Raw genomic sequence first — 27,624 nt, forward strand, 5'->3', positions numbered from 1 at the left:
TCATGTATCAGACGAATCAGAAAAGCCAGTCCACACCCGTGTGCTGTTATAGTAAGAATCGCGAAGCGAGAAATTCTGCCGTTCCATCCACCTCAAATATCAGCAGATAGTGGAGTCAGATTGCTTCTTCTATCCCCACAGGCAAATGTGAGGTCACTTATGACTCTGGCTATTGGACGGGAAAAAGTCAGAGGCCGACAGATCCGGATGTATGCAGAGGTACGGAGTACATCCTGGATGTCTTTATGTCTCGAGCGTATTACATTTCACTGTCGCTTGTTTGTCAGATAGGAATGTCTCTCGGTATTCGAGACGCTGTGGGGCGGGTGGAGCAGAACGAAATCTCGCGTGGATACTCCAAAAGGCACCCGATCGCCTTCCCACGGCCCGTGTTGTCGTTCTTAAACCTCACTGGCAGACGGACGGTCGTGGTTCCTGGATGATGCATATCCTGATAACGAGTCGTATGCCGCTCTGCATGCACGAGATGTGCAGGCTCTTGAGCCAATGGCAACCATCTGTACGCACAGTGCACCGTACCTTTTTCCCGGTTTATTTTATTTTACTTTTGCCCCTTTTGCTCCATATACCCTGCTTTGTTCACTGAGCAAACTTCTCAACTCAAGGAGAGTTGTCTGTCGCCTGAGAGTACTCAATCTAACCAGGTGAATGTCGAGTCAATCCCTTGCAGGACAATGATCCCTTGGAGAGCGATAGGAGGGGATTGATCTGGGATGCTAAGCTCACGTTCCTCGCCTTAGCGTAGGCTGCCCCATGTCTTGGTTTAGTGCATCTCCCCACCCTAGTAGCTTAGCCATTGCTTGTCCAATCCCATTCCTATCTCGCATCACGCTCTATTCGTGACCAAGGCTGTCAAATGAAAGCCCCACCCATGTGGCCTCCACTTCATATCGTTTTCTTTGTCGATAGGGCTGTCATTCCGTCTCCGGTGGCCTCCACGAAGAACAATTTCTAAAGATGGATGGCGATAGGCTGTCCTTGTTCGGTATGAAGCCGAAGCCACACGTGCCTCGACAGATATGCGCTTCAACCCGACGCACAGCGCACGTGGTATTCGAATGGGATTGGAGGGTAGCTCCTCCGGTGGGATATATAAGCCTCGCCCTGGACGGGCTCAAGTTCCCGAGCAAGCAGCAGTGTTCAAGCTCACGACCTCAATCGGAGTGTAATCATGAAGTCCGCCGCCTTGCTTACTGGTCTCGGCCTCTTGGCCTCTTTGGGTCTTGCTAGTCCTGTCACGTCCGAGTATACGAGCGTACGAGAGGCTCCTTTTGGTTACAAGCCTGGTTCTAAGGAGTCCATTGAGAACCTGAAGGACAAGGTCGAGAACATTGTCTGGCTTATTCTCGAGAACAGGTTTGTGTGCCCTTGTGTCGGTCATATGTTGAACGAACAACGCCTCCCTGGCTTTCAGCTAGTTGCACGTGAAGGCAAGCACTAACATCTGGCTCAGATCCTTCGATAACATTTTGGGAGGCGTGCGCCGCCAAGGGCTCGATAACCCGATCAACAACGGACCTTTCTGCAACTACAAGAATGTGAGCGACCCATCATCCGGAAAGTACTGTACTCAGGCCAAGGACTACGACTCCGTGTTCAATGATCCCGACCACTCCGTGACGGGCAATAACTTGGAGTTCTACGGGACTTACACCCCAGACAATGGTGCGATTGCTAGTGGCAAGGTCATCGCCGATCAGTCCGGCTTCCTCACCGCACAGCTCAAGGACTACCCCAAGCTGGCCCCAGAAGAGGCGACACGGCAAGTGATGGGATACTACACGGAGGAGGAGGTTCCTACGCTCGTAGACCTTGTGGATGAGTTCACGACTTTCAACAGCTGGTTCTCGTGTGTTCCAGGAGTAAGTGTGATAAATATATATATATATATTTCGGAAATTGACTAACCCATTCGAAAGCCCACCAACCCCAACCGCCTGTGTGCTCTGGCAGGAACCGCTGCCGGACATGGCAAGAATGACGATGACTTCATGAACTATGCCATCTCTTCCAAGTCCATCTTTGAGGCTGCCAACGAGAAGGGTGTGTCCTGGCTCAACTACGATGGCACCAACGGAGCATTCGAACCGGATTCCCTCTTCTTCACCTACGTCAACCAGACCTCCCGATCCAACGTGGTGCCCGTCGAAAACTTCTTCCAAGACGCCTACCTTGGTGTCTTGCCTAAATTCTCTTACATTAACCCGTCCTGCTGCGGTACCAACACGAACTCCATGCACCCCACCGGCAACGTCTCCTACGGTGAGGTCTTTGTCAAGCAGATCTATGACGCCATCCGCCAGGGCCCCCAGTGGGACAAGACCCTACTCTTCATTACCTACGACGAGACTGGTGGCTTCTACGACCACGTCCCTCCCCCGCTCGCCGTCCGCCCCGATAACCTGACCTACACTGAGACTGCGAAGAATGGCCAGAAGTACACTCTCAACTTCGACCGTCTCGGTGGCCGCATGCCAACCTGGGTTATCTCCCCTTACAGTAAGAAGGGATACATTGAGCAGTACGGAACGGATCCCGTCACCGGCAAGCCCGCTCCCTACAGTGCTACCTCCGTCCTCAAGACTCTCGGATATCTCTGGGATATCGAGGATTTCACCCCTCGTGTCGCCCACTCTCCCTCTTTCGATCACCTGATCGGCAAAACCCTGCGTGAGGATGCTCCTATTGCTCTCAAGACTCCCCATACTTTTTCGATATAAGTCTCAATGCATGAAGTGAGATGGAATTAAAAACGAAGATGAACGTTCGGAATTTAGTGAACGATTAGACGTTATAGAGCATTGTTCTGTTTATAGCTACGCCTAGAGCGAGCGCGATGATGATAAGATATAGCTGGGTTATTTCTATATTGTATATTGATTAACGAAAGACTTTGACACTGAAATGATATTCAAAAACAAAAGGACTTGTCGCATGTTTCCCTCATAGAACAGTTGTAAGTTCACGATGACTACGCTCAAATACTCTGCCTACGGGGCTACACACATACAAAACCAACCAGTCAATCCAAAACTTCATCTTTTCAATCAAACCTTAGTCAAATTGCAAAGCTCATCCATGAAAATGACTACAAAACAGGTCCCAGTCCACTGCCCTAACCAGACTAAACTAGATTCCTCCATGCCTCCATCACAGTAAATCACCCAAAACTGCCTTCACCACCTCCTCCAGCTCAGCCTCCGTCTTCAATCCCAATCCAAGAAGCTCATTGTCGACCTCCTTAAACTCCCCGCCATATCCCTCCGCAAACACCGCCCGACACAAAAGACCGACAATAGACCGCAAATCCGTGTTCCCCTTCGCCCATTCCTCCCGCGCCTTCGCCTCCAGCTCGGCTGTACTAATATCCACCGGATTCCACTTCCGCCCGGGAGCCAGTTTCTGGACGATTGTGTAGATCTGGCGCTGCGTGGTGACCAGATCATGCACATAGACGGGTCGATTCTTCGTCTCGTCGAAATGCGTCAGAACGCCAATGACCGCCTGAGCGATCGTGGATAGAGTAGTGGTGCTAAACGGCCGATCGCCGCCATCATAGAAAGGGGGCGTTTCGGTCCTGAAGTCAAAGAAGAACCCCGCCCTAAGGCCCCAGTCAAGGAAGGGTCCGTGGCGGATCAATGTATAGGTGAACGTGGGGTTCTCTGCTGATTGAGCTTGGAGAGCCTTGTGGACGGCGATCTTGGACTGGTAGACGGGCAGTGTGGAGGCCTTGGGATTGCCGATATTGGAGCTGAATTCGGACGGGATGAATCGCTTGACCCCGGCAGCGATTGCAGCGTCAATTAGCGTGTGCTGGACGTCCATGGCGGCGGTTGTTAGGGTTGAGATGATGGCGTCTTGGCCGTTTAGAGCGGCTGTGAGCTCCGGGAGAGAGCTGTAGTCGACGGGGTTTACCCGGACAGTAGCGGGGAATTGTGCTTTGGAGGAGTGTCTGGTCAGAACGGTGATGTTGAACTTGTTGGATTCGATGAGGGCGTTTAGGACTGGGGTGCCGAGGTCGCCCGAGGCCTTTGTTTGTTAGAACTTAGGTGTGATCCTGGTTCGAAGGGGTGGGTTCTTACACCGGCAATTGCAACGTTTCGAATCACAGACATGATTGGAAGATCTGGCCAGAAATATCAAAGGCTTGACTGGGAGATGATCAGGGTATAACTTATGTAGTACACTCGGGGAAGGCAAAGGGATGTTGTTAGATGTGATTCTTAAGAGGTGTAGAGTGTGGTGGACAACGGGCTTTATATAATGCCCTTTCGTAGCTATTACTACTAGATGATTACTATTGCTTACACCATACATCACTCGAAGATTCTTCCATATATGGAGAAAGGACCTGTACATATTGTAATTCTCTCAAACCCTAAGATTCCGATACTGGATGCGGATGCAGGTGCGGACCGCTAAGCCTGAATGGGACTAGTGCCATGGATCCCAAGATTCGCCTTCAAGGAGAGCAATTAACCCACATTGACGCGATACCTACGCACTGTGGAGTATAACACTTAGCAGTCATCAAGTGGGGCGACAATGTAGGCAATTTGAGACATATATGAGCTGACGACCAAGATTAGTGGGTACTTAAATCCACGGAGCCGCTACTCATCCGCACCTGCATCCGCACCATCACGATACGCAATGAGCAGCCATGCGAACCACGTCTGTCTACGCTGTAGGACGCAGAAGCGTAAATGCGACAAGCTGCTTCCAGTGTGCTCTTTATGCAAAAGGTAAGTGCACCTCGCTGAAATGGGCCGGTTCCGCTTACATATGTACATACGTGCTAACAAACTCCAATAAGACTCAACCGTGTCTGCTGCTATACGGAACCAAACCGAATAGTTGGATCCGGCGACTCTCCCGAGGCTGTGTCCTCGATTTCGCTACCAGTACCTGATCTCGCCCAGCTTACATCGGCCAACATATCTCACACTATCAGGACGCAAGTCTTCACCACCATTGGGGATGAAAGTAGGATCCGAGCGGTGGCCGCGATATACTTTCGGACAATCCATCCTTGGTTTCCCATACTAGCTGAAGCACCATTTTACGAGTGTCTATCCCACATCTTTACTCATTCGAGCCCGGATCTCAGCTTGCTCACGCTTTGTATGGTTCTTTTGGGTGCCAACCCAGTCAAGGATGAGATAACACCCCGGATGCGCTCCCTATACATATTAGTGAAGGGGTACATTGCATCATTAGAAGCGATTGACGTCAATTCATTGGAGCTGCTGCAGTGTAGGCTACTACTCACTATATTCGAAGTGGGCCACGGCTTGTACCCTGCAGCATATATCTCCATAGGTGCAAATGTTCGGGCAGCAGTGGCTCTCGGGGCGAATGAAGCATCGAAAGCCGAGCTAGAAAAAACGTTCAAGTCCTCAGAGAAAGCGGATGAGGCTCGATGTACATGGCGTGGCATTGTCATAACAGATAGGTTGGTCCCGTTCATCTCCGTCTCATGTTAAACACTACTCGAGGATCTGTACCGCCACTTCAGCTTGGCGGTCGGCTCACTTCCATATGCTTTACTATTCTTAGATGAACACTAACGATTGGATCGTGAACCTATGATCAGATATGTCTCCTTAGAGAGTAACAAAGGACCTATTATCCCGAAAGCTCTACTGTCGGGAGCCGTCGGCGGAAACGACGCAAGTATTGTGATTGGAAAGTGCAATTCAGATTACTAACCTTGTGATAGGACTCTGACTCGTTCGACCTGGCTTTAACACCGTCGAAACCTCTGTACCACTTCAATAAACTAGCTCAAGCGTCACGTATACTGGAACAAGTGCTCACCCACGTCCACGACCCAGTTCAACATTTGGAATTCTTCAATGATGAAGCTATACAAATTCTAAAGACACTCAGCTCGTTCAGAGGAACTGTCCAAGATGAGGACACTGTCCCACATAGTCTGTGCTACAGTGCAGTTGCCATACCCCGCAGGTACTGTGGAACCCCATCGGTTACAGCATCCGGCGGAGACTAACATGGAGCTAAACCAGCGCCTTGATGACTGTCCTAGAGTTTGGCTGCAGCTTTAAGGCTTCCGGCATGGACTCCTGTGTTGTTGGGTCGTACAGACTTATGCACGACGTAATTGAGGAACTTGTTAATGCGTCCGAGAGCTTCGCTGCACAAATCACACCGGCTGACTTGGAGACGCTGCCCGTATTTGTAGTGCATTCTATCTACAAGGCAGCTCGGATATTGCTGGGTGTGCTAAGGGATAGCCCGAGGTTTGATTCCAGGAGAGCAGTAGGTGCTTTAGAAAGAGTGCTCCAATGCATGAGCACGCGATGGATGGCTGGGAGTATGTCTTATATTCCTAGGTATAATTTAAACATGGCTAACTGGACACCAGAACGTTATCTTGAAGATCTGAAGAGACAGACGACCGCGAGCTAAAGTTTCAAACATGCCTACTCGGGAAGACGACCTCGCTCCCTCATATCGCTTATCCAATCACCTTTTACTTCGTTGTAGAACCCCTCGTCAAGCAGGACCTCAAGCCCTATCAGAGCATTGGCCTTTCCGGCTCTAAGTGACTCTGTATGTGCGAAGTCTGTACCTGCTGCCTTCTGGAAGGCAGGAGTATGAGGCATATCCGTAGCGTTGATGCTGAACAATGTCTGAATACCTGGTTGAATATAAGAACAGTTTCCGAAATCGCTAGAGATTTGCATCGTTAGTCCTTTTTGCGACGAGCGAGTTGTGTTCCGCCTTGCAACATACGAGCTACCATTCTGGTTCACCTTCGGTGATAAATCTGAGGGAAGAAGAATATCAGCGGGTGTGAGGCCCAGATCATTGATCATATAGTGGGTATAGCGGTTCGCTAGAGCCATGTTGGTCACGACGTCTTCGTACAGTGCGTCCCTGAGTGTATATTAGTATATAGGCATTACATAGCCTGTATCATATGCATATCGACGCACCAAAATAATTCGACAGTACAGCCTGTCGACGCCGCCGCTCCGTCGAAAATGGGTATCACGCGGCTTCGGAGAAGCTCCAATGCCTTCGAGTCAAACGCACGCAGAGAAAAGCTACCTTCGGCGTAGTCGGGGATGATATTCGGTGCTTTCCCAGCTTCCAGGATGACAGACTGAATGCTTTCTGTCTTCTGGATTTGTTGACGAAGCAGCCCTAGGCCGTTATACGCCATGACAATAGCATCGCAAGCATTATTTCCATTCCACGGCGCAGCTGCTGCGTGTGCCGCCTTTCCGTAAAACTTGGCTCTGAACTTCCATGAAGCCTTCGTCACAGTTCTGGCAGTCGAGAAGTCCGGCATTGCATGTGTCATGAGGACAACGCTGCAATCCTTCCACGCGCCATGGTTTGCCATGATGTATTTACCCCCGCCAGTCTCTTCAGCGGGAGTACCCATCACGATCAACGTTCCTGGTATCTTCAGTGCCTTCATAGCGGCAGAAGCCCCGACGGCTGAGGCCAGAGTTGATGTGGCAATGAGGTTGTGGCCGCAGGCATGGCCAAGCTCAGGAAGGGCATCTGTGAAGACACTCCATCGTTAGAACCCAGCGAGCCTATGAACTGTGGACAGACCCACCATATTCAGCGTTATAGCAGACTGATCTCTGCCCAGCTGTGACGGAAAAGCGTGCCTCAAACGCCGTGGAGATCCCGTATACTCCAGTTTTCACAGTCCAGCCTTGGCTCTCAAACCACCCGGCTAGCAACTGACATGCTTTCTCTTCTTTGAACCGCACCTCGGGATTATTCCAGATCTTCAAATGTTAGCCACCTACAAGATATGAGAGATTGGCGGAATTTACCTCCAAATTTAGCCGACGCAACTCTGACGATGCCGAGTCAATAGCCTCTGAGACCAATTGGATAACATGCTTTGGAAGGCCAGTGCCCTCGTTACAGGGTTGTTTGATAGAACTAGTTGTCATGATTGCGATGAATGTCTTGAAGGTGTTCAGAGATCAACAAAGAGTGGTTTTCAAGAAAGATATACATATTTATCACTCTTTATATGTGTTCGAACCCATCATTCCACCTTTGATAACCAGTGACGGATCGGATCGGGCGGGCCGACCGACATATAGATCGGCCCGGCCGACGAAGATAATCGCCATCTCCTCTTTCTGGTCTCTTTAACTTCAGCCAAGAGCCTGCCAGTCCAACCGTACGGTGGTCTTGACCAGTGACGGGGGCAGATGATATCCTTTCGTTTATCGTCGTCTTGGCCATGTCGCACTGCAGTCGTTGTGTATATAACATGGAAAACCCCTTGGGAATAGACTTATCTCCCGGGTGGATGGCATTGCTGCAATATAAATACTCAATATTGTACCGGTCTACCAAATCTTTCCAGGGTGCTTCTTCGGATGAATACGAATCGAGACACGATGTTGCAGATCGACACCGAGAAGTCAGACACGCTTGACACTAAAGCATGCGACCTTGCTCCACAGCAGCCGGACATTGCACAGGGAACGGTGCATGGGACTGCGGAGAATTCTCCGTACACTGAAGCAGAGAACCGAACTGTGCTGCGCAAGATTGACTGGTTTCTTCTTCCCTGGGTACTCATCGGATCACATATGCCAGATGCGACCGTGCTGATATTGATTCACTTAGCTTATGGGCACGTACCTCATCCAATTCGTGGATAAGACATGTATTTCATATGCTGCCCTGTGGGGAATGAAACAGGAGGCCCATCTAGTGGGCGACCAGTACTCATGTATGCTTGTTTCTTGGGCGTTCTCTTTTGACAAGACTGGTTAACCATAGTCTACAGGGTTAACGACCATATTCTATTTGGGTTATCTTGTGGGTGAATTTCCGATGAATGTCCTCTTTCAAAAGGTGCATATCACAAGGTCTTGTGGGACTTTGATGTGAGTGATTGCAGCTTCGATACTTGGCATAGCTAAAGGATGCTAGGTTTCTTTGGGGGGCAGTTCTTCTTTGCATGGCAGCTGCAGATAACTTCTCCGGTTTGATGGCTGTTCGTTTTTTTTAGGTGTCTTGGAAAGTGGGGTTAGTCCCTGCTTTGTACAGTTGACATCGATGTTCTATAAAAGGTGTGGCCCATCCTGGATTGAATATATGGGGATACTGACCATGATAGGAACGAGCAACCTCTTCGGACCGGCATTTGGTTCTCGATGAACGGGATTGCTCAAGTGGTTGGGGGCATTGTGGCAGTCAGTAATCCGGGCCCCAGACAAATATAGAAGAAATGTTGACTGATGATCCTCCAGTACGGGATAGGGCACATCAAGAGCGACATCCCGGTTTATAAGGTAAGCCAAGAGGTCTCTGCATTCATATCAGAGAGCTAAACCTGGGCTTCAATACATGTAGTTCCCATTCCTGATTTTTGGCTCCGTCACAGTTGTCTGGGCAGTGCCCTTCTTCCTCTTTGCTGCTCCAAGCCCTGCCGCAGCGAAGTGGCTGTCTTCCGCGGAGAAGGATGTTGCCATCAAACGAGTATCGGAGAACAAGACCGGTCTGGACAACAAGGAGTTCAAGTTCTATCAGGCACGCGAGGCTTTTATGGATCCTCAAGTGTGGATCTTGATACTTTTTGTGATTGCAAACAACATTCCTAATGTATACTAAAAACCTTCAATTGACATGCCGTCCAGGCACAGCTGATTATCTATACAGGGAGGCATCAGTGCATTCGGACCGCTGATTATCGAGGGGTTTGGCTACTCAAAGCTTGGAACTACGCTCCTGGGAATGCCCTTTGGAGGAGCACAGGTCGTTGCCCTTCTCATTACCGGCTTTCTTGCAGGAACGATCAAGAACTGCCGAATCATACTGATGTGCGGTGGCCTTGTCATCGCCATTCTAGGAATGAGTCTCATGTACGCTCTTCCCGAGGAAAATAAGATTGGTCGCCTTCTGTACGTTTCCCTATGAGATATTCGAGATTTCCTCGTATAGTGTTCCTACTGACTGGCAAATCAGCGGATACTATCTTGCCATTGGGTTTAGTGCAACCTATGTCCTTTCCTTAGGCCTGATCCAAGCCAATATCGCCGGCCGAACGAAGAAGACCGTCGTCACAGCCGCTCTTTTCATTGCGTATGCTTGGTCATGGACACCCTGTCACTATCCTGTTTTCTAATATGGTATAGGTACTGCGTTGGTAATCTGATCGGGCCCCAGCTATTCTTTGAAAGAGAGGAACCGCATTATCGGTCCGGGTTCATTGCCATGATTATTTGCCTGGCTCTGGATTTCGTCCTGCTTGTGATACTGCATAGGTTGTACGTGCTCAAGAACAAAAAGGTAAGCTGACTCACCATCAAGTTTGTGGCAGGTGAGTAACTGCTGATACGTTATATAGCGAGACGCAGCAAAGTCCTCGATAGAAGTCAACCTTGATGGTACCTCCGGCTTGACTGATCTGACAGATGTAAGACGATGTTTGTAGATTAATCATTCTCGCTTGCTAACAGACCTGGTGTAGATGGAAAATCCCTCGTTCCGATATGTTGTTTAGGAATTAGTACTTGCACATAGTGGTTGCTACTTTCATTATTTATCATATCAAGCGATGGCTTTTTATACTTATTTCGGGTTTAGTCCAGTATACTATCTTGTATTTACTGTAGTAATATAAGAACTACCCACACACACACACACACACACATGCACAGGAAGGGAGGGAGGGAGAGAGAGTGTGTGTGTCTCGTCTCTCTATCTGTCCTGCTACAGATTCAAGTATGTGACAGCTCAACAGACATTTAATCCTACTTGAATCGGCCTCGTAAACCACAAAGCCGGGAATATACTCTGGTATGCTCTGAATCATGTGTTTGGGATGAATGCATGAGAGGTAAAGCAACACAGAAACAATACTACCGAGCCATGAGGTCAGAGGCTGAAGGAGGAGCTTAAGTTACAGAATGGAATTTACATAACTACAAATCTTAGTACTAGCAGATCGACAGAATAAACACAAAAAGCAAGAACGAAGAGAAGGTTTCACAACGCACTCGTCGGTCTAGTAATGTTGAGCATAGAGGCTGATTGCTAGAAGAATTGGGCTTGAGCCCGTCGCGGGGCAACGGCAGCAGATTTCCAAAGTTCCGTTGGCGAAAATCGACCTTGAGCCACACCTGCTGCGAACATTTAAGACGGCAGGGCTCCTCCTGATCTCCTCAGAGTGGAAAGTCTTTGTTACCATATTCATTTTCTTCCTTCTGATTGTCACTTCATACATCAATCGTGATCATGGAGACCGTCGTTGAGCCTCGCGATTGGTACAATCTCCGCAAAGCACTCACCCTCATGGAAAGGGACATCAAAGCCCTCGCAGAGACGGGCACCCATACCTTGGACCAAACCGTCCTGAAATGGTGCAGAGTTCGGGCTCAACATCTGAGCCTTGACGCCACACTAAACCCTATGATTTCACGTTCTTGAACGAAGCTGGGTTCAAGACCTTCGCACAATGGCTCCTGGGCAATCCTATTGGTGATACGTCCAGAAACGCGGTGCGGATTTAATCGGCCGATCATGGATGGGGGGTACTTGGGTTCTGGTGTTTTCAGGGTTCGGTAACGTCTTTGCGAGTTCATGGGTCTTTTGGATGGTTTCATATGTGTTGGTCCTTTCGTTTCGGTGCTTTGTAGTTTCAATCTCAACAATGAAATCCGCACGACGCGATTCCTTCTGGGCGTCGTCCCCCACGTTTCAACCGATAGTTAATCACGAAAACAAATATAGTAACCGTTATATAACTCAAGGAGTGGACTTTATTTTCTTAAAGTATCCATAATTCTTAATAACCACCCACCACTACCTATAGCCAGTGTCTACCTGTCCACGATGTACTAATGTATGGAGGAGTTCAGCTTTAAGTCAAGAGGGCAGATTGAAATGCCAAGCACGGGAGCGATAAACAAATTGATCTCCGCAGCTCTTCAGCCAAGATCTTACAAGTTACACTCCACCTCCTGAATGGACAAGGTCACGGTTTCATGAGCCCCCAAAGACGTCGGCCTTTGATCTTTATCTCCAGGCGAAGGGCAGCGAGGCTAGCTCTCTCGAAACTATATCCGCAGCATCGATACCCCCACGGTATGCCTGTGCGTCGGTGTCTTACTTATCACCGTACTCACCATAAATGCTAGGTCATTAGTCGCTTGTACGCGCTGCAGGAAGCTGAAGTGAGGGTCCCATATACAGGAGCTGTTGGGTAGCTTTCTCACAACCACGCAGAGTTCGATGTACCGGTTTCAATGACGGGTCTTGTGTGAGGTAAACCTCCATGCACAATGAACCTGGGTTAGGTTGATTTCTAAACAAAGGCAGATGCAAATCCAGTCGCTCGGACTGTAAATTCGTCCCTTCTAAGCCGAGTCCCCGAGCTGCCGCTGGAATGGTAGAAGCCGCATCCGGCGAGTGAGTACCCATATCTATCATACTTTATGGGATACTTACAATTCGAATAGCACAGAACAATATGATCGCACAGCAGCGCTGGAAGAGCGGATTAGAGAACTGGAGGATGCGGTAAGCTCCTCGTTCCAGTCGTTCCGAGGGGCTCTGCAGCAGATATCTAGTCATGTTGGTCTTCAAGATGTGACTGGAACATTAGTTGGGTTTACTGCACGGTCGGCCGGGGATCAGGCAATCCGTCCTGATATTCAAGCTGAATCAACCCTTGAATTATTCGAACCACAGTATGAAAAAAAGGATCTCATCGACAAGGGGGTTTTGATGTTGGAGGATTGTCGAATGCTCTTCGATTTGTATGTGCTCATACCCGTGTATACCACAACCATATTCTTGACTGACTGCGATATTCTATAGCTACGGGGCCAACTGCAGTGAAATTATTGCCTTTTTTGATAACACAATAACTTCATTCGAGGAAACTCGGAGATATCCGCTCCTCTTGGCGGCCATGTGTACGATCGGTGCGCGTGCATCTGCACCGCGGCTGTATCGCCCATGTCTAAATGAAACCTACTCGTTGATTCAGCAAACATTACTTGGACCTGTCCCTTCTCTTGAGACACTAAAGGGTATATTGCTAATGGCTGTGTGGCACAAGAATTACCGGTTGTTGGGACTGGTGCTATCAATTGCCTACCAAATGCAACTTCCTGAGACGGCGTTGAGTCTAGCAGACAAGACTAGTGATCATGATGAAGATTCTATTGACAGAGCAAGGACATGGTTGTCCTTCTGCTGCGTGGACCTTGTGTACTCCTTTCGATTCTTTTTCCTGTAGCAAAGCTGACTGCTCGGTTCCCAGGCACAATACCAGCAAAACGTACTTTGTCAGTGAGAGCGATCGCTACACGAGATTGGGAAGCCATTTGACGTCGATGCCCCATCGGCGTAACGTGGACTATCGCATACGGGCATATTTGGAGATCTACGGCATCCTCAGTAGGTAATCTCGATTTTAATCTGGAGTTGGCCAACATATAAACTCATCATTTATTTGATTGTATCAGATCAAGCAAAAAAGGACGTCATAATCTCAGACAATATCCAGCAGCAGCCAATTACATCGGATGTCTGCAGGCAGCTCCAGCTCTATGACGAGCAGCTGCAAGGATGGTTTCGACGAAATGATGAAGAAATGGATCCTATTTACCAGACATTCTCCAAGCCCCAGGACCGCAATCGAATGGCGATTCCTTACAATTTTGCCCGGATGTAAGTGAGCAACACGGTTTGTGGTTACAGAATGATGACATATTGAGCAACAGTACAGGCACCTGAATGGACTTGTCCTCTACGGTCTCAAACCAGATAGTGCTAGCAACGACCAGCTTCGAGTCCAATTCATACGAGCAGCTGTAGATGCCGGGAAAGCGTTGCTTAAATGCGCCCTACGTTCAATTGACTACCAGGCCAACTTGAACTATTCGATCGTATGTAGTTCCCAGAGTACTTACTACATAACGCATACTTAATTGAACAGGACTACTCCGGCTCAGCCCTAGGCCTGGCAATCAACTTCCTATCTCGTGTCACCTGCGTTGCATATGACTGTATTGACCTTGAAGGGGTCATGCGTATACTTGCGCAAGCAAGGGATATGTTTGAAGGTGCCAAGCTGGCTGGAAAGGCAGACGAAGTCAGTCACATCCTCGATCAAGTGGCTGAGATAAAGCGCACTATGACGGCCACCAAAACGAGAAACGACACGACCGAGGCGGATATTAACGATAATGTCGATGATGGGTCTGATTTCTTTCTCAATGCTGTGAGTAGCACTACGTGCGGCTGCTAGTGTTCTGGCGCTAACCTGGTCTAAAATTAAATAGAGACTCCCTTTGTCGGAGTTTTCTCTTGACGAGCCGTCGATTGAAGATATTCTTATGTATCCTGGAGAGTAAAATACCGCGATGGCAAAATGTAGGTTTGTTGTATGTGGCATATATTCTGTGAAATGGAGGAGGATTCCGAAGGGCCTGAAAACAAGCCTGAATGAACTGAGCTACAAACCGACCCATATTCAAATGGTATGAGCACCGGGAACGTGCGTTTAACCCTAAACAGATGTTGAAAATTTAGTTCTACTCGTGTAAATATAGCGATAGGACGATGGATAGCTTAGTAGATTCCGTACATGTCGCCGATGATTGCGGACTCTGGACGTCATCAATAGTTCCAGAGCCGTGTGCAAGGGTTACTCTACGGATGATTCGCCCTTTATCGGAAAGCCTGCGGTAGATAGAATAAGAAGAGGTGGCAAAGATGCCCTGAGAATCGGGCATTACTTAGTTGGTGCTAGGGAAAGTCAAGAGAAATGCCGTCCGTCCCATTGGTGGGCGAAGCGGTATGCCGAACATCGCTCGGTATACATAAGCCTGAAAGGTAGAAAGTTAATTCAAAGAGTATGTGGGGAATATGAATCTTTTGTCCAGGCATAATTTAAACAGACTTAGCAGTAACTAGGGCATTGAAACAAGCTTGGATCACTCTCGAAATGACCTCTCGGTTAGCCTCGGGCCTTGCTCCGACTGCCGCTCCGGTTTGTCTCCGAACTACATTTACATTAGAAAACAGAAAGAGAGTGTAAGAGAAAAGGGCACTTTAGGAAAAGTAGAAAATAAAAGAAAAAGCATAATTAGCACCGTGCAGAGCCTCTCGTAATTCTTCAGGGTCTTCATTTGCCTGAGACTTCCTGTTTATCTAGTCTTTTATCTAGAGATACAACAGATCATCAGTTCCCATTGCAAAGGCAAACCAAAATCGCCCAGACAGCATAAATGCCATTGTTCAGTCTATCAGGGTACTATACGCAGTGGATGTATGTTATTGCGAAAGCCTGGGCATGGGTGAAAGAAAGGAGCTGTGAATCCTTGCCTTGAGTTCTATTGCGTCCAGTCTGCATTCAGCAAAACTTTGACACAAACTACATACGATGGCACTACAATCAAGACTACGCCACACTCTCAACCTGCTCAAATCTATGAGCAGGCCTTCCCCAGCAGTTTCCATTGAGCTTGATAAGCATCACCATGGCCTGGAAAATACTTATACCACATTTGACCGGATCCAAGGAACGGTACTCATTACCGTCGACTCCGAGACCCCACTTGAGAGTATCAGCATAACTTTTGAAGGTATGATATTAGCTCATTAATTGCTTCCCCCATCCCTACATTCTTTGTCTGGCACAAGAGTCTAATTGTATTGCAAAGGCACGGCGAAGGTATCCATCGGGCGCGCGACCTGTACCCTTAGCAACACCGAAGCTACTCAGACGTTTCTGCAACTCAAACAACCTGTTGCACGAGGCATAGATGCGGTACCTAAAGCACTTCAACCGGGATGCGCTTACAAGCTTCCTTTCACCTTTGTCGTTCCTCAATATCTACCTTGTCAATCATGCAATCACAATATCAGCTGCCCCGACTTCAAACAAGCCCATCTTCAGTTACCCCCGACGCTCGACGATCCGAGACTTAAACATGGAAAAATGCCAACCCTGGATTATGTTTCCTCAGGAAAGTGCTGCATATCATACCGCGTGCGAGTGGTTATTTCAAAGGCCTCCATACCAGGGAATAAAAGACCCAGCTGGCTTGTGGACTGTGCTAAGAATGTGCGGGTTCTTCCTACCGCTGTACATGCACCGCATTTGAGTCTACCCACAGTCAGCCCACATATCCATACACAGATAAAACAAACTTTTAGCCAGAGGGTTGCGCAACCTGGGTTCGGGGAGCTAATCACGGAAGCCTCCTCTCCACTTTCGCTGCAATATCCCCTCGATAATAATGGCTTGCATACGGCCGTGCGTCTCAATTTGCGGTTCAACCCTCTAACAGACCAAGCACCTCCACGATTAAGAAAGGCAACGGCGAAACTCCAAGTCTCTACATTTTACAGCCTTACGCCATGGGAGGATTACCCATCTTGGGCTGACCCGGGACTCGCTAATGGATGGGACCGAGGAGCGGTTACTGAAACATTTCCCCTCATGGCGTTTTCCATGGGCTCACTCCAGTGGGTGAAGCATCATGATATGGATGGCGAGCACCGAATTCGAGAACTGGACGAACCATCATTATCTAACTACTACACTGCTGATATTGTCTTACCTATCCTCTTTCCACAACGCGGGATCCATATACCGACCTTTCACTCTTGCTTAATCTCGCAGACTTACAGCATTAACCTTCGCTTTTCTTTCCATACGACCGGAACAACTCGACAGACCATCACTACGACAATCAAGATACCCCTACAGCTACAATACGCACCCAATAATCACTATACCGGCTTAGACTATGACGCACACCCGTCAGATTCCACGGTTATGGATGCTCACCCACCACCGGAATATACTGCCAGTGTGAGATTCGCGTGAATGACTATTATGAAGCTTTGCTGTATCAGGCACTGATATTCTCAAAGACATAATAAGTACAGTAAGATATGCCAACGTGGGCTCGATACCAGCGGGACGAGAGCTTCTTTGACTAGGCACTCGTTCTGTACAAGAATACCCATCATGTATATACTACGTTATACCCTCACTGGAGTGAGAACATTAGCAGTGTGTAATATCACTAGAATATAAATACATAGTGTATCATACGTTGATGTACTGTACAATATATAACTCATAAAACAGATCTCAGCGACATCATCCCTATAGCTACTAAAGAAACATTATACAAAAGCTCACGGGCAAATCTGAGACTTTATACTTCCGAAAGAAGCACTCCCCAACATAAAGTCCTCAAAGTAAAATCCGATTAAAAATCACCTAAGCATTATTCGCACAAGAAAAACTAGCCCCAGAATGGTTGGTATGAATATCCTTCCCCGCAACATAAACGCCCAAGCCACATATACAAAAAGCCATACCGATTGTCGTCACATTAATCAAAGTGAGCAAGGCCTTTTTCCCCGAGGCGAAGTATGCGCCGGCATTCATATGCAGCCAACAGAATCCGGGAAGACCGTAAGAGAACCAGCTCGCAAATAGCGCACTGATTAAAGTAAGAATACTGTTAAACCCAGGAATGGCTTCGGCGATTATCCACGCAAGGACCCATAGTGTTAAAATGACGGCAATCCAGGATCCAATTGCGGCGAAGTTCCGTTTGTGCATCCTATCTGTGCCAGACGATATGCGCATGTAGATAAGCTTTGAGGCGACGTGGCCTGCAACGACGCCTGAGATTAGTATCTGGGTCATGTGTTAGTTTACCATCTGAAACTAGGCGTGAATGGACCTGGAAGATACTTACAGCTGGTAACGCAAGGCCGTAGGCTATTTTACTGACGACGGAAGGGGCTGATCCTAGCGCAGGCGACGCGACGTCTGCACCTGCATATCGGTAGATCACGAGAGATGCCAATAGATAAATACCAATCTCAGCACTTTGAAGCAGATAGAGGGACTTGGGGAAGTCTCGGGGGTTCTTTAATTCTCCCATAAAACTATAATACCCGATATGCCCGGCTTGAGAACGTACTAGCGTTAGTACTCAACTCAAAGTAGTTGAGAGAGACGCTCACCGTAAGAGAATACAATGTTTGATACTGCTGAGAATCCATGATATAGGTTGGTTTTTGTCGTTGCTGCAGTACCCGTGCCAGGTTTTGTGATACCCACACTGATCATCGTGACGAACACGCCGGCTAAGATACTTATAAAGGCTGCCAGCGTTTGTTAGCCTCAAATGCAAGATGAAGAGTACTCATGGCTATCGCACTCACATATTATAGAAAGCCACGAGATATTCTTCATCGTCCGCGGCAGAGAACAAATGAACGAGACCACAAGCCCAACAACACCAAAGGCCATGGAACAGGTCGCATGGCCGGTGATAGAGTTCAGTGCAACCGTGAAGGTCACAAGATGGCCTGCCATGAGGAAGATAAGAAACAGCGTCTGTCCGGCACATAATAGCTCTCGACCGAAAGACCCCATGAGGACCTCACCAGCGTCCGCCATATTGGAGATCTGGGGATGTTTCCACTTGAATTGACCAAGGACATATCCGGTGTATGTGGCTAAAAGCCCAAGACCAATGATCAGAATAATAGCCCTTATCGTGTGCCGGATTATCAGTCAAAGTCGCTGTCGTAGGGAGGAAAGGATCACTAACGGGACTAGGCCGAGCGTAGCAACGGCTGCTGGTAAGGATAAGACGCCGAGGGATATCGATTCTGCGATCATGACTGGCTTTAGGTCAGCTTGACTTGCATACAGCAATTTGGTTTGGTAGACAGACGTAATCCACATTGCCTATTGGTCACTATCAGCCATATCCCAACAAAAGCATGTCAGTCTTCATGCTTTGATGCTTACCACCATGATAGAACCTTGTATTTCACCTCAGCATTCGATTCGTCGCCAAATGCATCCTGAGTCAATGCAAAGCTTGTTTGATCCTCGGCCTTCGCTTCTAAAGATGTCTGGGATCTAAAGCTGTCGTTGGGATCACTTTCCAAATCCGTCCCAGAAGGAGCTTTCGTATCATTCTTTGTCATCTTCAGACTGCAGCTTATTCCAAATCGAAGATCCGGGTCCGGTCCTGTTTCGTTTTCGAAGTAAACGTCCAGTATACTAGCCGCTCTACAACTGAGAAAACACCGAGAGAAAAAATTGATTGCATTAAGTTCTGAGGCATAGCCCTAAAACAAGAAACGTAAACAGCGGCCATAGTCATGGCAAATTTCATTGCAGAGAGTATGAACACCGATATCGGGACAGAATATGTAAAAGCTGGTATCCTTTACAAATGGTGCGGCTAACGGCGGAGCTGTAGTTAAGAATGAATAATAAAATGTTTCACCTCGTTCTTTCGCTTCCTAGTCACCCATTTGGAACTCTATGTATTAAGTAGTTCGCGATGTGGCATGTAATCCTATGCACTCGATGTGTGCACACGGTAACCACCTATTCTGCAGGCAGAAGGTTGTGTTCGAAAGCTTAGGTTAGGCGCGAAACTCAGAAGTTAAAATTGAAGAAAGTTCACTTAAGCACCTGAATCATTAGACCCACTGCAGCTACTGGCTGGATACGCTATGTGGCGCTTACTCCATATCGTCCCACAGAACGAGCTCGCCCTCGGCTATCATCGGCTCATACTAGTATACAGAGTGAAACTTTCATCTATAGATTAGATTGTATACTGGACCTTCGCTCCTAATTTTAGGGCTGGGAAGTGGGGCCGGGTGCTATAATTTGGGTAGTGTGATAGATATTATAGATCATCAAGCGCCAGCCTTCCATTCAATACAAATTGCCGGCAATATTAGCTTGTCTGCTACCTAGGATACAATGACACCATCAACTAGATGTTGCTCGATACGAAAGGTAAGCAGCATGAGCTTGGGTCTTGCAGTAACGTCCCTAAGCTCAATAAACAATGCCATACCTAAAGTACCTTAGTACGCTGTTTTCAACTTGAAATCATAGCCCTAGCCCGTGGATAAGCTAAGAAAGATACCAGCATTCCGCCATTTAGCAAATGTAATATCAATGTAGGAGGGTCATGAAAGAGAAAAATTGTTATATAAAGTTGGACGAAAAATTAACAGAATTAATATTAGGTCGGGGCCAAAGACCTGTTATTTAACAAACTTTGTTATTCGGCGACGGGAATATATACAACAGACATGGAATCCACGGTGAATCAATCAAGGCGAAACCATGGCCTGTGTTCATGCGAAAAAGGAAAAGGCGAAGACTCTCAAAAATAATTGCAACCATAGCTTGACGAACGGGGCCTTGACACTGGTCGTCCGTATACGGTTCAGATACAGGCAACCGACACCATAGGTCGTCGATCTCGATTTAGTAGAGTGCAAATCAACTACTCCGTACAATACCTAACCTAGACTATTGAGATATGTTCAATCCTACTCCCTGGGTGAGGAAGAGTGGGGCCAGAGGGGGTACGCTAAGCATAACAAGCATTGAAAAGCCAAAAGGAAGCCAAAATATCCGAAGATATTCCAACACATGCGCATAGCATGCAAGGTTATTGAGCTTCTATTGCGATCACACATCCTACTTGCTAGTCGTTATTACATTATTGTCCTTGTCCCATCAGCCCCGCGAATGAGGCCCAGCTGAGCCTTGGCAGGGATGATGAGTCGTATATAGTTCAGCCCCCCTTGCTTCGGGTTTCTATAATGTTATGGAGGGCTGAGTCTTGCGAGATCGACATACGGATTTTTCTTCGTCCCGCCTGAACCAGGAGATTGTTTTTCCCTCTGCTACATATTCGTCGCGTAAGCCATTCCTGTTGACACGGTGCAGATACCCAGATTGAATACAGTGTGAGATACGTGGTATTAGAACCTAGTCTGATCATTAGGTCAATGTGTCTTGCTTGGCGGTGGTTCCCCCCTTGTTCGCTCCTGCATTCCAAATAAGGCAGTGAATGGTTGTCCTAGATAACGGGCTGTCCAAACGTTTTACCGACAAAAAACGCACCGATGACTTCCCTCCGGACCAACCTCGGACCACTGACCACAACATTTACTTATCCGGAATCATGTACTGTTGCTGTAGGAGCATGTCTGACCTGCACACAAGGATGGCAGGCTCAAACCTGCAGTAATAACGCCTTTAACCACCAAGGGGTGCAGGACGATGTCGAATGTTGGCCACCTCGGGCCAATCCCAGCCTCACGACAGGAGTAGCTCTCAACGGCTGGGGCTTTTATTCGCCAGGTATACATTGCCCTGCTGGGATGGTGACTGCTTGTTCGGCAACAGGCGGATCAAATGATGGATTCAAGTTTCAATACTCGTTGAACGACGGTGAGACTGCTGTAGGCTGTTGTCCGAGGTACGCTTGCCCAACGCGATCGTACCATCTCCATGGGAGATGTTAATATGTTGAGTTTAACTAAAATAATTCCGACAGCGGCTATTCCTGTGGACATGATGGTCAGGATCAATATCAAACATGCCAGTCAGTTTACGTTACTGGCTCTTTCCCAGTTGTGCAATGCAAGTCCGGCTCGAGCAATGACTATACTTATCAGACGGTCCCGGCGACTGTCACGGCCACCCCATCCGAATCTATGACGGTGACGCACACAATCTCTGCGTATACTGTTAGAGCTCCCATGATCCAGATCAACCACATGGCAACTGATTTGCCGAAATCGACCCAACCCCCTCCTACCTCATCGGACTCGTCTTCTAGAATACAGGTCAGCGCCTCCATATCTGGGCATTTGTCTCCTGGTGTGAGGGCTGGAATCATCGTCGCTGCCTGCTTATGCGCAATAATATTCTTCGGATTGGTTGCATGGCTCTGGTTTAGGTGTGTGTCACGCAGAAACAACACTGCTTCGGCCAAGTCAGAGATGGGTGGTGCGCAAATCCCACCTATTCCTGCCACGAACAATAGCATGCCACAAGGGCTATCGGCAAATAGACCCAAGTCCGAGTTGCCGGAACACCACATTGTTGCCGAGTTGGATGGCTCACAGGTTTCAGAGCATGGAAATCCCGCAGGTCCCGGTTGAGTAGTTGTCTTGGATGTGCGTGTCCGGCAAGACTGGGGGCACTATCGCTTGGGTCTAATTTTCGGGACGTGCCGTTCTTGGAAGAGAGTGATCTGCATATGTAAATAGAATGCTTCATTGGCAGCTCCCGAGAAATTCTATGATGCGGCATTTCGCCATTGTGCCGTGTTGTGATTCGGTAGTATATCCTCACGCAAGCCGAAGGTAGGGCTTCACAATCTTCGTAAATTAGTACCTCCAACATAGGAGGGCATAAGTGCGAACTCCTTCAACATCCATACAGACCAATCATCGAATAAAATTCACTTTCGTCTGTAGCTCCGTCCCAATGTGGGTGATAAGGGCAGCCAGCTATGGAGCCCAACAAAGCAGATCAATACCCGTCTGGAAGACCCGAATAACTCATTTTGATTACTGTCGGCCTCCGATTAGTCCCTTGGGCTAGCTCCGGACCCAAGACCTTTGGGCAACAAGCCGTCTCCACGCTGCTGCAGCTTCCTCATCCGTGGTCTGTGCTCAGGAAGCTCGTATGACATAACAACGTCTAGTCCCACAGACAGCTGTCTTAGTTACCGGAAGCCTACTCCCCAAGCCGGACCACGGTGGAATTGTCTCCGCGTTCTTCCGGTGGATACTATTGGTGACTGATGAGCACTATTATTGGATTCGGTAGGATTCGTACCTGCGAAGGGACTTTTATTACATTTAGATCGTGTGGTGAACAAAATTCCTAATGTTGAGGACTTATATCTAATCGTTCTCTGTGCATGTGCATAATTTGGACATGTAGTATTTATATTACCTCCTAAAGATGACTGCACTTGGTATAAATGTATCGTAGTTTGTGGGTGGCTCTCGGTGTTGGACCAGGGGCCGGGTTGCCAGTTACTAGGCATATAAGTCAATGTTTCTGCACCATGCGATGGAGGTAGATATATATACTGTACCATAGTTCTTACCTTAAGTCCTATCATCAATGAATAAATGATGTTGATAAAGAAGGGATAATATAAATAATGTATCTGGGCATGTGCACAAACGCAATGCATACGGCTATAACGGGCCATAGAATAAACATGGTCAAAATTGCTTCCATATGATGTGAAACAGTAATCACGACTCGATGTAGTGCCCATCAGAAGATTTCGTTTCTCGAATATAGGACTAGGAGGTATAATGTTTGTTGTTTCTGCTTTATGTCCAATCCATGCTATGCATCTGTAAGCGTTCCGTAAATCGCGCATGACACGCATAACCCGCAAGACTTCAAGACTAACCACATGGTTCGCATGCCAACGAAACTCTGTAACACCTTGATAGAACACATTTTATCATGTAATTTATAAAGTTCATCATGTACCCCAGTCGATGGAAGGTTGTCAAGCTGCATGGCCAGGGCAGTGGAACCAGTTCCTAATAGTGCGGCACTACGAAAGTCACTCGAGAGTCGTAGAAAATGTACATGCGATCTTGGACAAAAGTACGTTCTAGAACTATGGAAGTGTTGAAGTAACTGCAGATTTAACATTCCACTAATTGACCCCATTCGGTTTCTTAATAGCCGCGCTTATCGGTGGATTCAGCTGGCCCACTTACAGCTATGACACGCGCTCACTGCAGGCTGGGACACTGGCAGAAAAGAGCAAAACTCTTCTTGAATACAATATTCAGTCCTTATACAAGGCTGTTTCTGCCTGCCACTCGAAGTCTTGACTGGTTGCAGCCTATTGAGGGCGGACGATTGCTAATCTACTACTACCAGCGCATTTTAGCGTCTCAAACCACCGCCCTCGTCTCCACCGAGCCACCTCCACTGTGGAGAGACTGGGGAAGCGAGATGACCATGCATAGACACAAGGCCTCACGCTATACCTTACTATTCTTGGAGGTCTTTCGCGGAAAGCGCGCTTCAGCCATTTTTCATCGTAATGTAAGCGTACGGAGCTACACAGATGAAGCACAGATCCCCAACACACCAGTGTCAAGAACATGGTAATGAGTTGTTGCAGTGGGTCTGTCAGTTTTAGTGTCTACAATCTGGGGCATGCGACCTCCTACGTGGCCTGATCCATAGGTAGACCTCGGCGATGGCCATCGTACCGGCATGGTGGTTAGACAGACATGCCACCGAGTTGCGCAAGCCTGAATACCAGCAGGACGTACTACAGGACAGCAGCACATCTAATAGACAACTGGCTTCTTGCTGCTGTGAAATGAAACATCGGATTTCTTTTGTTTTTCGTGTTACAGCTCACGGGATCTTCCTGTCGCTATTGCTCATGAACACCTTCCCAACAAAGACGAGGCTGCTACACACTGTGACACAGAAAGAAATATTGCCTCTTGTGGCAAATAAAAGCACCGCATCTGTCCTCACTAGCCATGTGATGGGTGTGCATTCCATAAGTCATCTGCGCAAGGGGTTCTGAGACATGCCTTGCTGCCAGTGTCTTGGTACTTAACACTGTCAGCGCGCTTTGCGCCAGTCTTTGAGGATGGGAATCGCCATTCTCTGTCCAGAACCGCTTACTGGCAATGGGTCTATCTCTCACAGAGCCAGATTACAACGGCTATGGTGTACAACTGGTCTCCGACATCAAGATCCCTGCCCTGCCAAGACAGATTCTATCCCACATGAGGGCCGTATTGCGGTCAATATAGGCGATTCCTTTGCCCCATGTCGTCAGTGCATCCTTCCGATACGGCAGCTCTGGACACTGAGGTACCCTCCTTCTTACGCTACATTCCTTGGGGAAATTGTTTTCTCAAGCGCAGTCAAGGTAGACATTGAACCCTTCTATCATTTGCATATTATCGTGTTTGTATGTAACAGCATGTCAACATATGATACGCTCACTATACCAACTTCATGTTCTAATTTCCCTCTCTTCTTATCTGACTTGTTTCAATTTGAGTCTTTCGTCGGGCCTTCCCGCTGAGTTTCTGACGGATCTATCGTTAGCCGCTGTTGTAAGGACGATACGGCGACATCCAATTCGACTTGATCGAATGCGATATCTAATCAGAAACACAGTCATCCTGCAGGGCCCGCGTCCTGCCATTGGATCCACTCCCAACTCCTCGGCATTCCCTGATCTTGGCTTTCCCAACTGCGTTCTACCATGGTGCGATATACTTCCACCTCTTCACACGCGGTGTGCTCTTCGATATGGTCAAACAGCCCACTGATAAAGTCTTTGTGTTCGTCCTGCACACTGGCCGATCCGAGAATGAAGAGAGGGATGAGCAGAAACGGTGACAATTCGAGAACCGTGACAGCCGACATGGCAACCACACCTTGTTCCACCATAGACTGGACCTTCTCGTCGCACATACTTTCGGGATGCAGGATGAGGTAGAGCCAAGTAAAAAGTGCAGATGTGTACGAATCGTATAGCTCCTGGTATTGTTCACCGGGCAGAGATTCTGGCGGTTGCCAGGTCGCTAAGTCTTGCCATATACCCACAGCTTCCGTAATTGTGGTGGAGTTGTTCACTTTCCCGGTTCTGGAGCGACGGTGAAGGGAAGATATCCGTTTTATGATTTCTAAGAGACCATCGTTCATTCCAAATATAATGTCGCTCTCGCTTAATTCGCAGCTTGCGTCGTGTGTGGTGGGATGATTGTCTATGGCAGTGGTAGAAATAACGAGCGAAGTAAATAATTCCAGAATTGGATAATCCATGGTTAGGTCTGATGTTCCTCGTCAGATCAGGTCCGCGGGGGCTTTCTACAGTTTTTATATATTAGTGCTATAGTTTTAGCCTAACATTCGAAAAGGCGCCGGAGCCGCAGCGATATTTGGTCCCTAGCGGTAGGGTTCAGATAAATTGTTTGACTATCTTTTGCCGCGGGAAGGGAAAATAAAAAGAAAAACGAAAAAAAGAAAAAGGGAAGAAAGGCGTGCCACTGTACTCCGTACCGTTCCTACTCTAGGATCCAGCACTGTGTATCAGCACTTCCTGAGTGACTAGAGATGCGACACGTCATAAACCAGCCTACTAAGGTGGCTTCCCTTTCAGATTGGCGCCATTTAAAGAAATTCAAACCGTTGGGTCCCAAGGACTCGCATCCGGAAGCAAGCATCTTCTAGACCGACAAAACAGCGGTAACCTTGCCAAGACATGTCGTGGATCGCTCTCAAAATCTCCGATCTTTTACTTTCCTTTGTGTCGGTAACGAATTACTCTAGAGCCGCCTTTTCGCATGCTCTATTCTGGTGGTTATTGGGCAGCAGGGCCAGAGTGTTGGAAAATGTGCGCGTTAGCTGCGTTAGATGAAAATGGTGGACCAAGATCCCAACACTTCTCGATCGCTGCCAACCCAATCATGGAATTAATTAAACAGGATAGGAAGAATGAATGCGTTATACCGCCACTGATACCTTACATGAACAGCCGGTCGCTAATCATCGCCCCAGGATTATTAAGCCCACATTGCACAAGCGCTATCAACTCTGCCGCTTCTCAAACCCTGCGCTTGCGATGTCCCCAAGGGCCAAGCAACAAGTTCTTGGCTTGGTGTCGCTTCCCGTGTCAATATAGTCGGTTTGGTTTTGAATCCTTTCTCTTCTTTTAATCTATTTTTCTCCCGTATTTTTCCCCCCATACTGTGCGAAGTTGCAGACATTACTCTGCTGCCAAATTGACCACCAGTTCGGCAGTCAATTCAGGCATACTCAGGAAGGGACTATGGCTCGCGGGTATTCTTCTAATGTCCATCCCTACACCCGCACTCTGCACATTTGAGATCATCCTCTCTTGTACGCTCACGGGAATCGCCCGGTCGTCCTCGCATACGATATATGTGGCGGGAATGCCGCGATAGGCTTCGTGGGAGATTGGGTTGAGGTGTGCGGATATTGGTTGGGGAACGAGTCTTTCCGCCCAGAAAGCGGCTTCGTCGTCGGGAAGATCCTGGTAGAATACCGAAGCTGCCTCGGGAACCCGCGACATACCTTGTTCATCCTATTTGGCACGGAAGGTACATCAGCAAACTACATCTAACCAGGGCTGCCAGGCATTGTTAGACCAGCAAACATCATTCACCTACACAGACTATGAATGAGGGCAGATAGCCATCAAACATATCAGCAAGACAGTTCCCCCCGAACGGTACAAATGCCGCCAGGTAAATCAAACGCTGGACCCCCAGCCCTTCCAGGGCGTCTGTGCCGACCATACCGCCATATGAATGCATGACAGCGATAACGTCCTTTCCCTCCTGAACCAGGCACTGAGCTGTCTTTCGGATCAGAGCGACATCGTCCTCGATGCTTGTTTTCTGGGGGAGCTCTCCGCTGCAGGTCGGTAAGCGGGGACACACAACTTCCGCGCCGCGATTTCCGATCGCTTTGCAGAAGGTATCGTACACCTCGGGATAATGCCATGATCCATGAATAATTAGGAAGGTCGGCCGTCTTGACATGGTAGACATTTTGAATTGTGTATTCGTTGCGTTTGGCTGGCTAGAGGCGGGGTTGTTCGGCGCAGATTTATATCTTGGCTGTCGCAAGCCCGCAGTCTACTCGGTGGAGACTCATTTGTACCAGGGTCATCGTCGAGTGGCTCAGAGGTGACGTTGTATTATACCTCTATGGTA

General features: G+C 48.1%; 11 protein-coding genes across 11 annotated transcripts; 5 read left to right on the forward strand and 6 right to left on the reverse strand.

The window, feature by feature from the left end:
• Positions 1 to 1,192: 1,192 nt before the first annotated feature.
• On the forward strand, positions 1,193 to 2,741 carry BDV37DRAFT_271094 (putative phosphatidylglycerol specific phospholipase C; the record flags this gene model as incomplete). The annotated part of the gene is made up of 3 exons (XM_032084670.1): positions 1,193 to 1,381; positions 1,440 to 1,883; positions 1,941 to 2,741. 3 exons carry the CDS (start codon positions 1,193 to 1,195, stop codon positions 2,739 to 2,741), a joined length of 1,434 nt encoding a protein of 477 aa, XP_031942186.1.
• A 430-nt stretch (positions 2,742 to 3,171) lies between these two features.
• Positions 3,172 to 4,136, reverse strand: BDV37DRAFT_282400 (aromatic alcohol reductase; the record flags this gene model as incomplete). Its single annotated transcript, XM_032087040.1, has 2 exons — positions 3,172 to 4,050; positions 4,104 to 4,136. The coding sequence occupies 2 exons, from the start codon at positions 4,134 to 4,136 to the stop codon at positions 3,172 to 3,174; spliced, it is 912 nt and encodes a 303-aa protein (XP_031942187.1).
• A 375-nt stretch (positions 4,137 to 4,511) lies between these two features.
• Positions 4,512 to 6,791, forward strand: BDV37DRAFT_102985 (Zn(II)2Cys6 transcription factor). The gene is made up of 6 exons (XM_032078217.1): positions 4,512 to 4,766; positions 4,838 to 5,476; positions 5,618 to 5,693; positions 5,744 to 5,991; positions 6,051 to 6,358; positions 6,410 to 6,791. Exons 1-6 carry the CDS (start codon positions 4,675 to 4,677, stop codon positions 6,451 to 6,453), a joined length of 1,407 nt encoding a protein of 468 aa, XP_031942188.1. The 5' UTR covers positions 4,512 to 4,674; the 3' UTR covers positions 6,454 to 6,791.
• On the reverse strand, positions 6,468 to 7,967 carry BDV37DRAFT_282402 (M20 family metallopeptidase; the record flags this gene model as incomplete). The annotated part of the gene is made up of 5 exons (XM_032087041.1): positions 6,468 to 6,717; positions 6,781 to 6,924; positions 6,984 to 7,560; positions 7,619 to 7,796; positions 7,845 to 7,967. The coding sequence occupies 5 exons, from the start codon at positions 7,965 to 7,967 to the stop codon at positions 6,468 to 6,470; spliced, it is 1,272 nt and encodes a 423-aa protein (XP_031942189.1).
• A 459-nt stretch (positions 7,968 to 8,426) lies between these two features.
• Positions 8,427 to 10,540, forward strand: BDV37DRAFT_271098 (major facilitator superfamily domain-containing protein; the record flags this gene model as incomplete). The annotated part of the gene is made up of 8 exons (XM_032084671.1): positions 8,427 to 8,603; positions 8,659 to 8,764; positions 9,422 to 9,639; positions 9,697 to 9,938; positions 10,003 to 10,119; positions 10,173 to 10,326; positions 10,385 to 10,453; positions 10,508 to 10,540. The coding sequence occupies 8 exons, from the start codon at positions 8,427 to 8,429 to the stop codon at positions 10,538 to 10,540; spliced, it is 1,116 nt and encodes a 371-aa protein (XP_031942190.1).
• An 88-nt stretch (positions 10,541 to 10,628) lies between these two features.
• BDV37DRAFT_246487 (uncharacterized protein) lies at positions 10,629 to 10,992 on the reverse strand. Its single transcript, XM_032081767.1, has one exon. It carries the CDS (start codon positions 10,850 to 10,852, stop codon positions 10,664 to 10,666), a length of 189 nt encoding a protein of 62 aa, XP_031942191.1. The 5' UTR covers positions 10,853 to 10,992; the 3' UTR covers positions 10,629 to 10,663.
• Positions 10,993 to 12,424: 1,432 nt separating this feature from the next.
• Positions 12,425 to 14,429, forward strand: BDV37DRAFT_293550 (uncharacterized protein; the record flags this gene model as incomplete). Its single annotated transcript, XM_032089440.1, has 7 exons — positions 12,425 to 12,447; positions 12,498 to 12,797; positions 12,859 to 13,187; positions 13,512 to 13,716; positions 13,775 to 13,934; positions 13,985 to 14,269; positions 14,331 to 14,429. The coding sequence occupies 7 exons, from the start codon at positions 12,425 to 12,427 to the stop codon at positions 14,400 to 14,402; spliced, it is 1,374 nt and encodes a 457-aa protein (XP_031942192.1). The 3' UTR covers positions 14,403 to 14,429.
• Positions 14,430 to 15,433: 1,004 nt separating this feature from the next.
• BDV37DRAFT_282405 (uncharacterized protein) lies at positions 15,434 to 16,885 on the forward strand (the record flags this gene model as incomplete). The annotated part of the gene is made up of 2 exons (XM_032087042.1): positions 15,434 to 15,635; positions 15,714 to 16,885. The coding sequence occupies 2 exons, from the start codon at positions 15,434 to 15,436 to the stop codon at positions 16,883 to 16,885; spliced, it is 1,374 nt and encodes a 457-aa protein (XP_031942193.1).
• Positions 16,886 to 17,119: 234 nt separating this feature from the next.
• BDV37DRAFT_293552 (transmembrane amino acid transporter protein-domain-containing protein) lies at positions 17,120 to 18,484 on the reverse strand (the record flags this gene model as incomplete). Its single annotated transcript, XM_032089441.1, has 4 exons — positions 17,120 to 17,713; positions 17,775 to 17,989; positions 18,046 to 18,186; positions 18,247 to 18,484. 4 exons carry the CDS (start codon positions 18,482 to 18,484, stop codon positions 17,288 to 17,290), a joined length of 1,020 nt encoding a protein of 339 aa, XP_031942194.1. The 3' UTR covers positions 17,120 to 17,287.
• A 6,573-nt stretch (positions 18,485 to 25,057) lies between these two features.
• BDV37DRAFT_282408 (uncharacterized protein) lies at positions 25,058 to 25,708 on the reverse strand (the record flags this gene model as incomplete). Its single annotated transcript, XM_032087043.1, has 1 exon — positions 25,058 to 25,708. The coding sequence occupies one exon, from the start codon at positions 25,706 to 25,708 to the stop codon at positions 25,058 to 25,060; it is 651 nt and encodes a 216-aa protein (XP_031942195.1).
• A 943-nt stretch (positions 25,709 to 26,651) lies between these two features.
• Positions 26,652 to 27,459, reverse strand: BDV37DRAFT_282409 (alpha/beta hydrolase; the record flags this gene model as incomplete). Its single annotated transcript, XM_032087044.1, has 2 exons — positions 26,652 to 26,990; positions 27,076 to 27,459. 2 exons carry the CDS (start codon positions 27,457 to 27,459, stop codon positions 26,652 to 26,654), a joined length of 723 nt encoding a protein of 240 aa, XP_031942196.1.
• Positions 27,460 to 27,624: the final 165 nt, after the last annotated feature.

This window comes from Aspergillus pseudonomiae (assembly GCF_009193645.1).
Source record: "Aspergillus pseudonomiae strain CBS 119388 unplaced genomic scaffold BDV37scaffold_27, whole genome shotgun sequence".
Lineage (NCBI taxonomy): Eukaryota > Fungi > Ascomycota > Eurotiomycetes > Eurotiales > Aspergillaceae > Aspergillus > Aspergillus pseudonomiae.

Excerpts from the sequence above, each read along its gene's own strand:
- BDV37DRAFT_102985 (XM_032078217.1), top strand. The coding sequence starts at position 4,675 with ATGAGCAGCCATGCGAACCACGTCTGTCTACGCTGTAGGACGCAGAAG. Across the intron at positions 5,694-5,743 it reads GAGCCGTCGGCGGAAACGAC|GACTCTGACTCGTTCGACCT; the intron begins GCAAGTATTGTG and ends ACCTTGTGATAG. Across the intron at positions 6,359-6,409 it reads CACGCGATGGATGGCTGGGA|AACGTTATCTTGAAGATCTG; the intron begins GTATGTCTTATA and ends ACTGGACACCAG.
- BDV37DRAFT_246487 (XM_032081767.1), bottom strand. The coding sequence starts at position 10,852 with ATGATTCAGAGCATACCAGAGTATATTCCCGGCTTTGTGGTTTACGAG.